The 16,667-nt window shown below is 50.2% G+C and overlaps 1 protein-coding gene across 1 annotated transcript in view; it reads right to left on the bottom strand.

The window, feature by feature from the left end:
* Window positions 1-16,667, bottom strand: part of DAAM1 (dishevelled associated activator of morphogenesis 1) — a 90,655-nt gene that overhangs the window by 14,856 nt on the left and 59,132 nt on the right. Inside the window, exons 5-18 of the mRNA XM_068192114.1 lie at window positions 15,439-15,510; window positions 14,141-14,235; window positions 11,766-12,099; window positions 10,524-10,634; window positions 10,304-10,407; window positions 9,820-9,886; window positions 9,378-9,495; window positions 9,115-9,253; window positions 8,703-8,761; window positions 8,184-8,371; window positions 7,558-7,863; window positions 7,347-7,454; window positions 3,177-3,206; window positions 1,752-1,855 (exon numbers count right to left, since the gene is read on the bottom strand). Coding sequence (XP_068048215.1) covers window positions 1,752-1,855; window positions 3,177-3,206; window positions 7,347-7,454; window positions 7,558-7,863; window positions 8,184-8,371; window positions 8,703-8,761; window positions 9,115-9,253; window positions 9,378-9,495; window positions 9,820-9,886; window positions 10,304-10,407; window positions 10,524-10,634; window positions 11,766-12,099; window positions 14,141-14,235; window positions 15,439-15,510 — 1,835 coding nt within the window. The remainder of the gene's footprint in view (window positions 1-1,751; window positions 1,856-3,176; window positions 3,207-7,346; window positions 7,455-7,557; window positions 7,864-8,183; window positions 8,372-8,702; window positions 8,762-9,114; window positions 9,254-9,377; window positions 9,496-9,819; window positions 9,887-10,303; window positions 10,408-10,523; window positions 10,635-11,765; window positions 12,100-14,140; window positions 14,236-15,438; window positions 15,511-16,667) is intronic.

The raw sequence follows: 16,667 nt of genomic DNA, 5'->3' as shown, positions 1-16,667 counted from the left end.
CACCCAAAGGGATTTTGGGGAGAGAAGCTCAATTGTGGTCCTTGGAGTACCATGGGATGAACTCTAAAGCACTTCCAAAGCAGCATCTGGGGCAAGTCACTGCAACTTCAAAGCCACTCATCCCTGCATGAGGATGGTCCTGGGAAAAGCCAAATAGAGGCCTGAGGACCACCTTGCAGGACATGTCTGATCCTGCTTCTCCCCCAGGAACTGGCCCACAGGGAAAGGCAGGCAGGCAGCAACCTCCATCCTGCGCTTTCTGTGGGATTAGTTACTGGCAATTTGTTTCCAGCCATTGCTTTCTTGGAAGAGAAAGGTTTGCTGGTGAGATGAAATTGAGACCTTCACTCAGTAGGATGTGCAAGATGCCTTTGAAGTTGAGTGCTTGGGTCTCTCCCCTTCCCACTGAAGGGCTTATTTGTGTGCTTAACTTCCAAATAGACACTTAAACCTCTGGCTGAATCACACCTAAACCCACTCGACGCTCAGCCTACGTATGCCAGGAGCAGCTCAGCCAGTGCCCCAAATCCCATCGTTTTACTTGCTAATAGCTGCCTGCCACAGACATACTCATTTGCCTGCTGCTTTAAACTCTGCTTTCATCATCATCCTTTTTTATTTGGATTGCTAGGAAGCACGAAAATCCCCAGAAGCAGCCCAGAGCAGAGCCAGCCAAAAGCAGGGCAGTTTTACCCCCAAATGCTGTGGCACTCATCGCTCTCACTGCCAGCCACCTCTGGGAGAAGCACCAGGGGCTGAGTTACCCACCCAGATGGGGTTTTTTTTTGCAGATATCAGCCTCTCCAAGCTTTCCAGGTGGCTGCACAGACAAGGCACCATCTCCACTTGGAAGAACAAGACGGAACCCACAGTCTGGGAAAATACCAAATTCGGCTGCAAACCCAATGTAGCAGCAATGCTGCTACATCCTGGCCAGTCCTGGGTGTCACAGAAGCTTCTGTGCCTCCAGACAGCAGAGTGAATATTTTTAAATTTTACTGATGGTGGATTTATTTTTTGCTGGGTGAGTCAGAAACAAGTGGCATTTTCTGCTGCTCTTTGGATGCTTTTTTCCAAGTAGCCACACTGACAGCTCATCCTTTCAGACCACCACAATCTGGTTTCCCTTTGCTCAGGAAATTCAGTCTTATTGGTGTAGTTTATCTTGCCAAAATAATTTTTATAATTTTGGCAGCCATTTGGAGATCAGATTAAATTGCTGGTAGCAGTGCTGAGCCTGCCTGGTGAGGAGTGTGAGGGAGGCTGTCAGACCAGCAGGGCAGCTGTAAAAGGGGGACATCTCCTTCCCAAAATTCAGATGCGGGCAGCAAGGTCCTGGCCGAATTCCTGCTGCTCCCTGAACCCTGCTGATACCCAGCACTTCCCCAGCCCAGACAGACCCTCTTCAACCACCAGCAAAGAGCAAACAAAACCCAGACTGAGAAAGATAAGAGGTGAAATCAACCCCCTTCCACCTCCTGTGAAAGCTCACTGGGTATCCCAGCCCCTCGGGGGCTTTTCCAGGGACACCAAATTGCCACATACCCCCTTAATGGCACTGCCCCCCCTCCAGGTCACCCCACCATGAGGATGTAAGGCTATAGCTGGGTTCAGGTGTCACTGCCTCTCCTGCTGCACTGGCTCCTGTCATCAACCCCCTGCTCCAGGGATGAGGAGCACACTCAGGGCAGCCCAGGGCAGGGTATTAAGCATCCCCCACTCCCCAGAGGGCAACAAGGCATCGACCATACCTGGAGAGGAGGATGTTGCAATTCTGAGCTCTCCGGCCGTCTATGACAGAAAGCTCCTTGACTTTGTGCCGGGAACTCAAAGTGTCATCGATGGCATCTTCCTTCTAAAATAAAATAGTAAGAAGAAAAGCCTGGAGAAGAGCCATGGAGCAGCAAGGACATTTAGTACTCTCAGCACACAGCAGTGTGATACACAGTGGGCCCCCATGAATCAGGAGTGTTACCACAGGTTATGGACAAAACCCCTCACCTGTAATAGAAACACAGTAAGTCATTTCATAAACCAGAGCTGGCTCTGAAGCCACTGGTTAGAAATGTAAATATTTTCTCAGACAGGGAAGATTTAAGAATCTGCAAACACACGGGTGCTGCTGAATAAATAAAGGCTGGCTTTCTTAGCATACATACTTGTGATACTTCATTAAACCCTTGCACGGAGGATTTCATTACGGGCTGCTGCACACACTCAGCATCGCTCTTGTTCCTCACCCCTGCTCCAAAAACATCTGTGATCACCCCTCATGCATCAGTCCTCCTGAGCAAGCTAACCAATTCAGGCTATCAGACTTGCAGAAGCAACCAGCAGCTTTTTCAGTGAAATCCTCCCAAAAGAAGGGATTTGAAAGCAGGAATTGGTGTGGCATAAGCACCTATATCTCCTAAGTGGCTTAAACACATTACCTTCAGATGAATAACAATCATTGTGGGCAAATGGGCAGATCTACATAACAGCAGCTTTGTAGGGCTGCCCGAGGAGTTCATGCCCCAGGTTTTAATTTACCATATTGCATATTTTAGCAAGGTTAATCAATTAAAAGCTGGCTATTTAATCCTTCTGGAAGGAACACAATCTGGAGCTGCAAGGTCCTGAACGTTGCAGATCCACACCAAACATCCACGAGCATTGGAGACCTGGCACATGGCCACTGCAAGGGCAGAGAGTGAACACTGAAATTACCTTTTTTTTTTACTCATTTTCTTGTTTCAACAAAGAAAACACGCAGATATGAGAAGTGGGAAGAGAGGCAGGTGATGGAAAATGAGCCCCAAGTCACCCAGCACCAGCTGCCCCTCTCATGTGCCTTGCCTGCTCTGACCAAGCAGAGAGCTTCAACCCATGGGTTTATTTCCATCTTTTGAAAACAAAAACTGCACAGGGCTAGGAGCTTCTCTGTGTTCAGCTGCATCTAAAAATCCAACTCCTGGACTCAGACATTGGCTTTCACCTCAGGCCAGACAGCAGAGAGGGTGGGTTCTGCCTTACCAGCCTCCCCAGCATCAACTTTCAAGCTGCTCCTTCTGGTGATCTTTGCACCTCTGTGATTCAACCCCGTTTGTCACACATCAACCCCCCTCAGAAGCAGCCACGTGCCCCCCTGTCCCTGTCCCCAGCCCCACATCACACTCCTGCAGGTGCTCACTTACCTGTCTGGAGCTACCATTCACAAAGAAGTCCTACAGCCATAGCAGAAGCATGGAAAAAGGCAGTAAAAACACATGCAGTTCAGTGATCTCAGCAAAACCAGAGGGAACTGAAGCACAGAGGAGGGAATCGTGCAATATGGGGGGGGTTTGGCAGCATGGGGAGGCACTTGGGGGTGCCAGTGCTGAAACAGGGGGGATGCAGGTGAAAATGTGGGTCACAGGATGTGCAGAAGGGGAGAGATGGTGGAAGAGGAGGCTCCATGAACAGATCAGGCCAAGGTACATTGTGCACAGGGGTGAGGAGGGGACATGGGATGAGGTGGGAGGATGCTGGCCAAGCCCTGCTACTGGCCCAAAGGCACAGCACTGCTCAGCCTGCCGTGCCGGGAGGAAAACTGCTGGTTCTTGCACATCTGAGGGACTGAAATGCCAACGTGACTGCCAGGAAAAACAGGGCTTTTAAGTGGAAATAACGAGAGGCGCATCCCGCAGCAAATCTGGCCGCAGCAAAACTTTACCATTTGCCAGGGCAACACGCTTCCCCTCGAGTTCTCATCCTCCTCCTCCTCCCTGCTTCTCCAGGGCTCTGCAGCCTGGCCAAGTGCCACCCCAGTGCCCAGCAGCACCATGCCCCTCCCCAGACCCGGCTGTCCTGCTGGGCTCTCCCCAGCACACTGGAAGCAGGTGCAGTAAAGCTGGCACCACACACGTGTGCACACACACACACACAGGAGTTTTCCTTCCCCATCCACTTGGCTGAGCTCTGCTGATCAAGAGTCTTGTGGCTACAAGTCTCTGGTTCAGCTAAGGCTAAGGAGCAGTGTTTCACTAATCAATCTGTTCTCAGAAGTTTCCTTTGTGGGAAAGGCACAAAGCACACCCACAAGCTCCAATGGGTATCTTTATCTTCATTAAACTGGTTCCTAATTAGGAGTTCTTCCTTCCATTTCAACCCTGCCCCACGATGCTCAGACTTGCTCCAGGCTGCTGGAGAGGGAGGACATGGTGGCTTTCTTTGCAGTCTGGGAGAGGGAGGGCTCCTCATGCATTAAGGTAGAGAAAAGATTCACTACAAAACCCCTCCCTCTCTGCCTCAAACCAGTCTCATCCCTGCCCCTCTCCCTCGCAGGAACCGTGATCCAGCCTCTGCTGCAGGATGGGGTAAGGAGGAGCAGCTTTAAATGTGCTGTCACCATCCCCACAAACAATTCCCAGCCCTGCTGTCCCTGGCCCCTGTGCAGGTCACTCTTCCTTGCACGGAGGAGCTGGAGGCTTTACCTCCTTCATCCTTTTTTGGGAGATGAATTCTTTCCCAGCTCACTGCTAAGCCCCTGGTTCAACAACACATATTTTTTCCACTTGGCCCTGACTCTTTTACATCACTCACTGCTGCAGGACCTGCCAGAACTGCCCTGGCTGTGTCACTGCTACTTATCAACATCACTCCCAGCCTCTGCCCCCATGAAGACTCTCAAGGCATCCCTAACAGAGGCACAAACCCCTGTGTAGTTTAAGCCCTGATGGTCCTGGACTTGCCTTTCTCCATCACTACATGCACAGCCTTACACAGCTACTGCCAGTTCTCATGTCACAGCCAAAAGCTCCCGCTGGCTTTTCTGTAAATGCTGGTATTCTGTACAGCTGCAGGGCTGAGACCTCCTCTGGGGACAGAGACATCTGCAGAGCCTCGGCTGGGAGGCTACAGGCTCTCCTAACAGCTTCATGCATTGTGAGGCAGGGATGCTCCCAGGCTGATCCCCAGGAAGCCCAGAGGGCTCCTGTCCTCCCCACATGGAAAGGGCCCTTCCCAAAAGCTGCAAAGCTCACTTAATAGCCCGCATTTACATCCCAGCCTGTGATGTGGGAAAAACATTTGAAGAGATGCTTAAAATTAAGTACATCATTAAGCCTCGGGTCTGTGCAGCACTCAGGGATTCCCAGGCGCTCTGGCAACAAAACCAGACAAATCCCAGCAAAGGCAGCCCCACAGCAGCCACCCTGGGGGGGTCAGAGAGTTCTGTGCACTGCTCACCCCTCTGCCTGCTGTCCCCGAGTCCTGCTGGGGCAGGGCCAATGGCATGCACCAGCTGACCATGCATTTTCAGAGCCCTGCTTTGTTTGGGGGCATGGGCAGACAGGCAGCCCCTGATGCCCCATGCCCTGTGGATATTGTGACTCAGGACAAAAGAGAGACATGATCACTGAGCAAGTGGCTCAAGACAGGGAACAGGGAGGAGAAAACCCTGCTCCTCCCTTGCTCCTTCGTGACAGAAACCAAGTTTTGCTAGAGCTTGAAAATGCTGTGAGTTATGAAACCATTATTAGTTCATTGTGCCTCAGGGACAGGCTGTTCACTCCCCCAGCCCCCCACCATGTACACAGTGCCCCGTGGTTTGCATGTGTTACAGAACCACAGAATGGTTTGGGCTGAAGGGACTTTAAAGGTCCTCTAGTCCAACCCCCCTGCCATGGGCAGGGAACATTCTGCTCGACCAGGCTGCTCAGAGCCCCATCCAGCCTGGAACACTTCCACTTCTCCTGATCTCATGGAGCACATCTAACCCCACACACTGGTGCCTGCACTGCTGCTGGCTGCAGAGCCATGCACCCCCTCTCCATCGTGGGACTACCGCTGGGAGCACCCTGGGGATTCCCAGCCAGACAAACACATCCCTCAGGCCCAGCGAGATGTGTCCCATGGCTCCACTCACACACAATGAACCACAAGGTGAACCACAAGGAACTTGTGCATCACGTCCCCAAGGGCAGCTCCAGCCCCAGCAGCATCTCACAGGTGGGATTTTGCCTTGTCTGTCCCATCTGCCTTTCAGATGCTCTCACAGCACCTTCTGCCAGTCCCACCCCAGCCCCTGGCCCCTCCATTCAGCTCCCTTTTGGTCCTCATCCCATCTGGGATGTCACAGCTCTCCTTGCACCATCTCCCTGCTCCTCCTGGCCCCAAACCTAACCAGCCACTTCACCCAGCAGGACCTCAGCCAAGCCAAATTATTTTTAAATTCCTGCCCGGCAATAATCCGCATCACACCAGGTGACTCATGGGCTCGGGCAGGCGAGCCCGAGGGCAAACCATCCTGCTGACACTCAGGTTTCTATTCTTGCTCCTCTCCATTTCCATTCCTTGTCCTCAGACGTGCCCTCCAGTAGGCATGAGTCAAGCTCAAAAAATGCCAGGGGAAAGAGAAATGCTGTGGTCACCTATTCCCAAAACACTGGGGCAGGCAGCACGTACTTCTGGTGGGTTACTCTTGGTACTTGCCCTGCTCTAATCCACCCTGATCTTTCCCTCAATTAGCCTCTGGAACAGATTAAACTCTCACACTGCCTAATGAGTTTATGGGTCTGGTCCACTCCTTCCTGGCACTGTCCCTCTGACTGAGCCTGGCACGAAGCAGACAAGCTGCTCTCTCCTCCTAGGAGCACAGCCAGGTGTGCAGCAGGTGAACATCTTTTTTCAGCCTCTCTCCTTGCTTTTTCTCTTGCCTTCTTGAAACACTCATTGCTTTTGCCCATTTTCATCCTGCCTGGGGTAAAATAAGTATCTAATTTTCTTCGTGTGCTTTGATGCCTTCCAAACTGGAGCTATAGAGCTTGAGCAGGAGATTAAAAAGCAGAGACTTTTGCCTGCAATGACATTATTTTGGTTTGGGATATTTGTTCAAAGCTCACATTTTGCTCTTGGCTCACTACAAAAATAAAAGAAGAGACCCACCCATGGTAGATGTGGGCAAAACTTAGTCCTTCTTGGCCAGAGAGGGATAGAAATTTTCCACCCAATACAGACACATGGAGCAGTTGCTGTTAAGGGCAATCCAAAAATATTACCCAACTGTGGCCACATCTGGGGGTTATTTTCATAGCATTCCCTGTCTCTTTTTTTTGTGTGTGTGTTTTTGGTGATCCATCTTCAGGGTGCAAGTGATCAGGCGTGTGGGCAGGGGTGGAAGCAGGCACAGTGAGCCGTGAACGGCCGCCTCAACGCCAAGGCTCTGGCACATGGATGAGAGGACAAAGCAGATGAAGTCGATCTGGCAAACATGGCTTTGGTATGAAATAAAGATGGGAGATGTGATTTGAGACCACAAGTGAAACCATGTGATCCCACAATGGTGGCACCTTGCCCAGGCGTGCCCACCCCGGGCCAGCTGTTACCTGCTGTCTTTGGTAGGCCGAGAACGTCCTTTCCAGGTCTTCAAGGTCCAGGATTTTGAACACTTTTGTGTCATCTATGTTGGTCCACACGGTGCCTGCCAGCTTGTTCTGCAAGACAGTGGGAGCATTGCAGGTTGGGGTCCCCACCCACTGCCCTAACATCGCCATCCAGCTCCTCCAGTCTCACTGCCCAAATTATTGCCCAGCTTACCTCTGGAAGCTTGGACCAGTTGAAAGACTTGAGGGCGTTCGTCGGCTGAGGGATGCTCTTCTTCTTGAAGGCCATGCCCGGAGGTGGTCCAAGGGGAGGCATCAGCCCACCCAGGGGTGGGGGGCCAGGGGGAGGGGGGGGACCACCTGGAGGAGGCGGTGGGGGAGGCGGTGGGGGACATACCCCTGGGAGCGGTGGGGGTGGCGGAGGGGGAAGAAGAGAGCCGGGAGTTGGAGAAGGTGAAGGGCCACCAGGTGCTCCTGGTGGCATGGGAGGTCCTCCAGGACTGGCAGCACAGATCGCCCTCTGGGAGAGAAAGAGGAACGGGGACTGGTCATATGGAGCTGGGGAACACCACCTAAGCAATACCCCCATGCTGATTTTTAATTCATCTGGTTAAATTTTAGGAAACAAAGGAAGCAGTCAAAGACTTCAACACTCCTGACTGAGGCTCAATGCAGCTGAGAGGCAAAATCACCCCATCACTAGGGACTGACACCTTGGTGACTCTTCCAACAAGCCTCTTTCTCAGTCCCCCATGCAGCTCAACCTCCTGGAATCACCCCCCCAGCACATGCAGGGGGTTACAGACTGGGCCCACAACAGGAGCAGGTTTGAGGTCTCACCCTGCTCATCTCGTGGAGCTGTGCTGTGAGATCTGCCACTTGCTGCTTGACCTGCTTGTGCTCGCTGGACTCCTTCTCCAGCTTCTCCTTCATCTTGTTCAGCGTCTGCATCATCTCCTCCTTCTCCTGGGCCTTGGCGTCACACTCCCGTTCCTTCTTCTCCAGCTTCTGCTGCAGCTCTGTGTGCTCTGAAACAGCCCCAGGTGACCACTCGTGGGTGACAAACACTCCTTTTTGCCAACAGCAGCCCATGGGGGGCTGAACCCCACACTGCCCTGCAGAGAAGCTGCAGCTGGCAAAAGGGAGCCTGTGCTGTGCCTCAATACCCCATTTGGAGCCTCTCCATGAAAAAAATATTATTTGCTTTGCCCATTTCCCATGTCAGTTCCATGGCATGATACTATCTGAGCCCTTCAATAAAGCCTGCAGATACATGTGTAAACAAACATACAAATACATGTGTGTGTTAACTCTTTAGCCCAGGGTAGCGTTGACACTGTGTATTTCTCCATCACCCACCTTTTCTCATTTTCTCTGCTTGCTCTTTCCACTGTTTCACTTCATTTTCATTGACTAACCTAAAAGGAGAAGAGATGTAGCACATGAGACAATCCTACTAAAGCAAACAGGAGACCATCACCAGCAAGGAACACGACTGAGGAAGTGGGATTTAAGTCTCCCAAAGTGGTACACCTAATAGCTCTGCTGTGTCTCCCCCCAGCAGGCTTATGTAAAATCTATCAGAGAGCACGCAAAAAACTCCTAAATCTCAAATATTACTTGCAAATGCTGTCTAACAAAAAGGATGAGCTTTATTGCTAAGGTGGGGTGAGTCCTGGGAAGCCAACAGCTCCAGGGATGCTGGCTTGTGGGGCAGGAACATCTCTGTGTGACAGCAACGAGCAAGGAACGGTGACACTTGAGCACTTACATTCGTACAACATTTTTAATGTTGAAGTTTTCCAGGGGAGTGGCGTCGGGGTCCTGCCCTTTGTCACTCTGGATGACAATCTGCTGCACGATCCTGTCGAGCAGCAGCCAGTACTGGACAGTGTTGCCGCTTCTTTTGTCTGCAGGGAAGGAAGGGGGGAGACTGACGTGAGCACAGGGGAGCCTGTGACGCTGCAAGGGAGGAGGGCTGGGCTGCCAAGCCTCCAGCAAGCCGTGGGTTGCCTGGCCTCTCCTGGGACTCACAAGGCATCTGGAGACAGTGGTGCAGGATGGACATAAAGTGCGGGTACGCCTCGCTGTGCGTCAGCCTCTTCCTCGTCAGCTCGAACATCTGAGTTGCACTTTTGGTGTCAATGTGGACCTGTGGGCAAGGAGCCAGGCAAGGTCAGGCCACTGCACCCACAACAGCATCTCCTGTTCCCCAAGTCTCAGCTCCACACCCCACGAGCCACCCCCACCCCAAAACTGACAGACAAACTGGCCCCACTGCCCTGCGAGGGGCAAACGGAGCTGTTGGGCAGGCAAAGCACAAAAGGGCTAAAGCAGGCTCTAGGACAGGGCAACAGGAAAGATTTCCAAGCCCCACATTTTATCCAGAAGACCACTCTTTGTCCCTTTGACCACTCCTTTAGAACTAACTGTGACACTGGGTGCCAGTGTCTGTACCAGCAGCATTCGTACTCACCAGCTCAAATCTTTTGGCAAACTCCAGTTCATCTTCATTCCTAAGCATTTCGAAGAAATCTAAGTGCCTGAGGAAAGAAAGAGGGAAAAAAAAAACCAAACCAGAACAACCTGTTAAAAGCAGATATAAATGTGACAATCACTAAATTACAGGCAACTGGTCTGTCAGTGGACTTGAAACACCAAGTGGACCTTCAGCCCCGACTTCCTAGTCACTGCAGGATGTGCAAGGAGCCTTTTGGGATGACAAGAGGTAGATGAGGGCTGACAACATCCCCTGAACCCCTGATGGCGCATCCTCCCCAGCTCAGTCCTACATCAGTATGCAGAAAAACCGTGTTGGAATTTTTTTCTCCCTCTCTGGAGACAGCAAGGAATTTCTACAAGAGGTGTGACTCTAGAGCCATGTGATTTCCCCAAAGGCCAAAACCTGAAGCAAGGACAGCAGACAAAAAATCACAAGTGTGCTGGGGGTCATTACTCACCGGTCAAGGGTTGAATTTTCATGTTGCCTTAGTTTATCAATGACTGGCTGGATGCCGAGCATGAGGAATTCATATCTCAGATGGAGTCTGAAATCCAGGCTTTCCTGCAAGGGACAGTTGTGGGCTCAGCACAGCAAGGTGCACATCCTCAGAAAGTTCACTGCAATAAACACCCCACACACACCCCAAGGCCTCCCTGTCCCAGAGCCCTGGTGCTCACCACGCCTGCCCCCTGACTCAGGACGGCGTTGATGAAGGACATGATGGCTGTCTTGAGGCTCACTTCATCTCGGTACCGGCCCGTGCTCCTGTCCAAGTCGTTGATCAGCGTCTGCCAAACACATGGTGTCAGTTCAGTGCCCTGTGACAGCCCCAGTGCTGCACCAACAGCCAGGGCAGGAGCAACTCCTCGGGATGCTCCCACGAGGCGATGCACCATCAGCTGCTGGCCACCCCAGCACCCATTTGGGCCAACACCAGCTCATCCAGGTATGCTGCAGCCTTGCAGAGCTGTGATCCCAGTGACCCTGAACAAGCAAGCCTTTTTTTTTGGGTGGGTATCACCCTAAATAACTGTTTCCTCCCTCCTCAATCCCCATCAGACACAGCTCTGGGGTAATTCTGGATTTTTCAACTTGCAAACAGCCATAACAAAACATTTGCAAGCTGCCACTTAGATATTCAGGAGGAGAAAGGGACAGGAATGCTGAATTTCAAGGGCTGAGGTGCCACTTAGATATTCAGGAGGAGAAAGGGACAGGAATGCTGAATTTCAAGGGCTGAGGGGTGAGAGGAGACCCACTGTTGTGGTTTGGAATGGAGGAAATCTAGGGAAGTGATGTAAAACTTTTCATTCCCAAGGATGAAGATAATTTTAGAAATAAATAATGAAAATTTTTACCTTTAAACGACTCATCTTTAAAACAATACCCCATAAATCAACATAACCTATCAACAAACTGTAAAACTTGTAGAAGACAGGAGGGACTTCATGATAACAAGCAGCTGCCATCAGTGAAGAAATCAGAAACCACAAAAGAACTGTTTTTTTCCCTCTTATAAAAAAGTCTCCATAACATTAACAAAAAATACTTCTCTCCCTACATAAACTGAAAAAAAAAACTATTTTAGAAATAATAAACTAGAAATTTTAGGTTTTGGTTCTTTACATTATCAATAAGAATAAAACAGGTTGTGGAGTGAAGAGAAGTGTTCTGAAGAGTTTATTTTAATTCCTACTATTTTTTTCCTTTTAATTACTACTAATAAAATTTTCTTCATACCCTTTTAAAGTTTTAAACCTGCTTTACCTTCCTCCTAATTCTTTCTCACAACAAGAAGTAAACACACTAATAACTAACCAACACATTAACTAAACAACAACATTAACCCCCCAAAAAAAAAATCCTTAAAATTAGTAAAAATCTCAAATTAACCAACCAAAACCACTACACCCACATACCTGAAAACGAGTCCTTTCACTGGCATATTTCTGGTAGTGCAGCATGGCCTCCAGTACCTTCTTGTGGCCCCCGGGAACCAGGCACACGGCGCCCATGATTTCCAGCACTGCCACCTTTGTCTTAATATTCTCCGTGCTCAGACTCTGAGCAATTACATTAATGCTCTCCAGGTGGGCCAGGACGTGGGCCCGGCCCAGGGAGTTGTTCATTAGTGCTTTTATACATCCAATGAGCGAGGTATGTATTCGAGACTCTGCTGTCTCATAGTCCATGCTTTTGAGGAAGTTGAGGATACATGATAAGCCATCCAGGTCGATGAACCGGGTCACAAACCTGCCAGAAAAAAGGGGATTTTCACTTTAAATGCCGAAAGTCTGCCTTACCCTCAAACAGAGTCTGTTGATGTACACCTAGAACCTCCTGTATACTTCTTCATGGATACCAGAAAGCCTGAAGGACTCAGAATCACTGGGTTGGAAGAGACCTTCAAGATCATCAAGTCCAACCCCTTCCCTAACACCTCAACTCAACCCTGGCACCCAGTGTCACCTCCAATCTTTTTTTAAACACATTCAGGGATGGTGACTCCATCACCTCCCCGGGTAAGGCCATCCCAGAACTTTATCATCCTTTCCGCAAAAAAACTTCTTCCTAATATCCAACTTCCCTCCTAATATCCAACTTCTTCCTAATATCCAACTTCTTCCTAATATCCAATTCCCTTGAAATTGTCCAGACACAGAATTGTGGCCCAGACACAGGGATGGGGCTGTAAAAATCAATTTAATTGGTGCATGGTTGCCTATGCTACCAGCACAAGGCTCTTCAGAGTGAGGATATTTCAAAAGAGAACCAGCTAACCCAGCCATCAACACAAGTCTCGGGATGGAGGTTGGAAGCTTGCAATCACACTGCAAAAATACCAGCCTGAGTCTTGAGACCAGTTTTGAACTGGAAGAAGATCCCAAGCCCTGAAGTCACCTCCTCATCAGCTGCAGACACCTCAATGTCAGCCTTTCTGCCTTCTGCTACCTCTCCTGCCTCACCCTTCTTCTCCCTCAGGCACAGCTCCCCAGTTTTAAGGGATTTCTGATTTTTATGATGACTTGCAATGCCACTGAACAGAGAGCAGACAGCAAACACAGGGCAGTGCCCCAGGCAGATTCACTAGAGCTGGCAGACACAACAGTGCACACTGCTGAGGCATTTTAGGGCCCCCATGCCCAGTGCCATCCAGGCTGGGTGTCCTCTGGTTTGGTAAAAGGCATGGGCTCAGAAAGCAAACGAGCCAAGAACATCCCAGCACTGGGATGATTTTAATTCCAAACAAGCCATGCTGATGGGCAGCAACGAAAGGGGTAATTGCAGGCTTGGGGAAAACTGCTTTCTCTGCTTCAAAGCCTGCTCTTCTTCCAGCCAAAGTCAATAGAAAAGTTGGTGTTCACTTCCCTGGGTGCAAAAATAGGTCCAACAGGTAGAATCTTCTACGGAACCTGCTGCATCCCTCAAAAAACACTCAAACTTTTAAGGATTTTATCAAGTTTCATGGCTGGCAACCAGCCCTGTTCACTGCAGGGGCCAGCACCCACAAGGTCCAGGTGTCACAAAAATCAGGTGCTCACCCTGGACCCTGAGAGTTTCTTACCATCAACCACAGGTTGATGGTAAGAAGAGGTGAAGGTATTTGCAAGCAATAATGGATTTGTTTCTTCCATAACCAAAACAAATCAGGCACTTCCCAATGGAACATATTCCCATCAGAAGATGTCAATCAGAGGCACTTTAAGTGCTGCAGAAGGGTGCATGCAGACTCCAGAGAAAACAAAATTAGGAAAAGCTCCAGACATTCAGAAGCATCCTAGCCTTCATTTATCCTCCCATCAAAAACTGTTTTCTATTTCATAAAAGCCTGAAGATTCATGTGACTTTATTCCATTTTAAAGTGCAAGAGGAATTGAAGTTGAAACAAAGGTCCTAGCTGACCAATAAAAATTGTTGTTTTCTTGAAAAAAAAAAAAAAAACCTTTAAGGAATTTTTACCTTGTGTTCAGTACAAAGGAAAGTTTGGAAAAATAAAAAAGTTGCCTGATTTCCCTGAACAGACAGGGAGGTCTTGGTCACTAAAAGGACCAAGAAAAAGGAACAAAATGACAAATTGTGACATCAAAAAAGCAGTTGGTGAAACAAAAACAAGGCAATTAGTGCCTCAGAGTCCCTGCCTCTCTCACCCTGTACAGCTCCCATTTATATTCCTGTTTAACCCCCTGCTCTGCCAGAGAACTCAAATCCAAAGCCACAACAGCAGCAATGAAGGGAAGGGGAAGGGGAAGGGGAAGGGGAAGGGGAAGGGGAAGGGGAAGGGGAAGGGAATTGCCTCATTGGTTTTGTCCGCAGTGCAGTCTTCAAACTTTCAATTGTTTTATTTCTCTCCTCCTCATCTTCTTTTTCCAAGGCGATCAGTGATTTTCTCTGTGAAGGAGGAAGGCAGAAATCAGAAGGGGAATCTCCCTGTGTGCCCGAGGAGTGGCAGTGCCCACCACCCACTGTGCCAAGCCATGGGGATCCTAAACCCCTCCTGGAAGTCTAGAATCCTTATGGCAATCCCAGAACTTGGGAAAAGGAGCAGTGAGGAAAACCGCTCCATGGTCTGCAAGGAGACAGCCTGGACTGGGGGCAGAGGGATGAAGGCACTGCCTCCAAGCCCCCCACAACAACTCCTGCTCTGCTCTGCACGGTGCAGCCTCACCTTGTGTTTTTGGGGCAGTTTTGGGCACCACAATGTAAAAAAAGACATCCAAAAAAAGGTATTAGGCATTGGAGATCATCCAGAGTAGGTCATGGGGATGGTGAACAGCCAATCCAAGTCTCCCAGTGCAACCCAGCAGTGTGCATCTCAGTTGGGGACAGTGGCTGTGTGCACAGGATGCCGCTCCCACACTGGATTTTGCTTTCCCGCTGGGGCTGGGGCTGGGATTTGACTCCTGCACCAGGGCTGCCTGCTCCCTGGGCATGCATGAGGCACAGCTACAGCTAAAGCAGCTCCCTGAGTGGTTCCTGCACCACCCAACAGTGCTGGGCCCCCAGAGGTGTCAGGGTGAGCCCTGCCAGCCCTGGCTGAGGCTAATCCAAAGCAGAAAGGGTCCCAGCAGATATGAGGAGCTGTACTGACCCCTCCATTTAACCCAGCTCCTCTTCAGCAGCACGTCAGGGAGATCAAAGCCACCCTCCAGGCATCTGGCAGGCTTTGATCACAAGCTCTGCTCAGGCTCAGGGCTCTGCCTGGCTGGCAGCCCATGGCCAGCACTGGGTGTTCCTGCCTTCCCAGAGGGAAGCAGCACACTCCCCCCCTGGCTCACAGCCCCTGCTCATCCCTCTGCCCCATCCCTGGCAGTGCTCAAGGCCAGGCTGGACGGGGCTTGGAGCAACCTGGTCTGGTGGAAGGGGGTTGGAATTGATGTCCTTTAAGGTTCCTCCCCAGCCAAACCCCATCCGTGGTCCTGTGATTGCACGGACGCCCCAGGTGCCGTAGGAACGTCTCCATTTTGCAGCTGTACCTCTTGGTCTAACAGGTGACACTGCCACCCTCCCAGGCACAGTGCTGGCAGACTGTCCCCACCCTGCTGCTGCCCCACACCGGGTTCAGAGGCACCAGGGCTCTGGGGGAATACTCACAGCAGCCATTGAATTCAGCTGATCGATGTAGAACTCTGGCCAGCTGGTGGCTCCTTTATTTTCTTCCTGGTCCTGGGTAGGGGATAAAAAAAGTGAAACAAAGCCAGATTAGTAAAAAATAGTATTAATATTCCCTGCCCTTCATGACCAACCATTTCTGAAGCACCCCTGAGCTCTTGCATGACTTTATATTAATATAAGTGTGACTTTCTACATTCTGAGCTTACCCCTGACTCCAGCGATACAAACATTACCTGGCTTATTGAACTGCCATAAATACAATTACACCACCTGCCTGTGACCAAACACTGCCCCACTGATACTGCATCAGTCTTGTGATTATCAGCTTCAGGGAAACCACACTGAAATTTTAAATCCAAATCTCTCTTGTTTCAAGGGCACTCTACAGTGCCCTTGAAGCTTTGGCTGCACAGCCTCCAATATGCTCAGGGGGGAAAATGTTTACCAGCAATGAAGAATGTTTAAATGTGACGTGATCTAGGCTGCACTCCTGGAGCAGAACCATGACTTATCAACATCCTAAGAGAGACCCCAGGCACAACAGTTCCTCTGGGGACTTCATAAGTCCCTGGGAGGGAACATGCATCTGGCAATGTCACCTCTTAAAGGATGTCACCCCTGGGCCCATGATCTGCGACACTGAGTGATGCAGAGCCTCATCTGGCCATCCTGGTCCACAATGTCTTGCATCTCTCAGGGCTCATGAGGGGTTTTCAGGTTCTACCTTGTTCTTGTAGGACACGATTGAAGGCCCTCTGAGCCCAGCTCAGACAACTAGTGCTGCACATTCCCAGGGGCTGCATGGAGGCAGAATTTGAAGGAATACTTCATAATTAACCTTTCCCCCCATTTTATTTTCCTAAAGACATAGGTATATTAAAAGAAGAGGATTTCACAGCAGAAATGCCACACAGGTCTAGGCTGGAGTGAACAAATACTACAAAATCCCAAACATTTTCCATCAGCAACCACCTTCTGATCACAGCCTGACTGGCTGCACGGCTCTGCCCCTTCCCTAACTTTAAGAGATGTTTGAAAACCTCATCCCACACCACAAACACCTAGGATGGTGGGAGCTGGATGATCTCTCTGCCCCCAGGTCGGTGCTCGCAGACAACCGCGGCTGCTTTCAGCAAGCCCGAGGAGCAGAGTCCCAAATATCTACCGTGGCTCAGGAGGCTTCTGTGGAAAACTTTTGTGCATCCAAA

Source organism: Anomalospiza imberbis, chromosome 6, assembly GCF_031753505.1.
Source record: "Anomalospiza imberbis isolate Cuckoo-Finch-1a 21T00152 chromosome 6, ASM3175350v1, whole genome shotgun sequence".
NCBI lineage: Eukaryota > Metazoa > Chordata > Aves > Passeriformes > Viduidae > Anomalospiza > Anomalospiza imberbis.
This window is presented reverse-complemented; position numbering and strand designations above follow the sequence as displayed.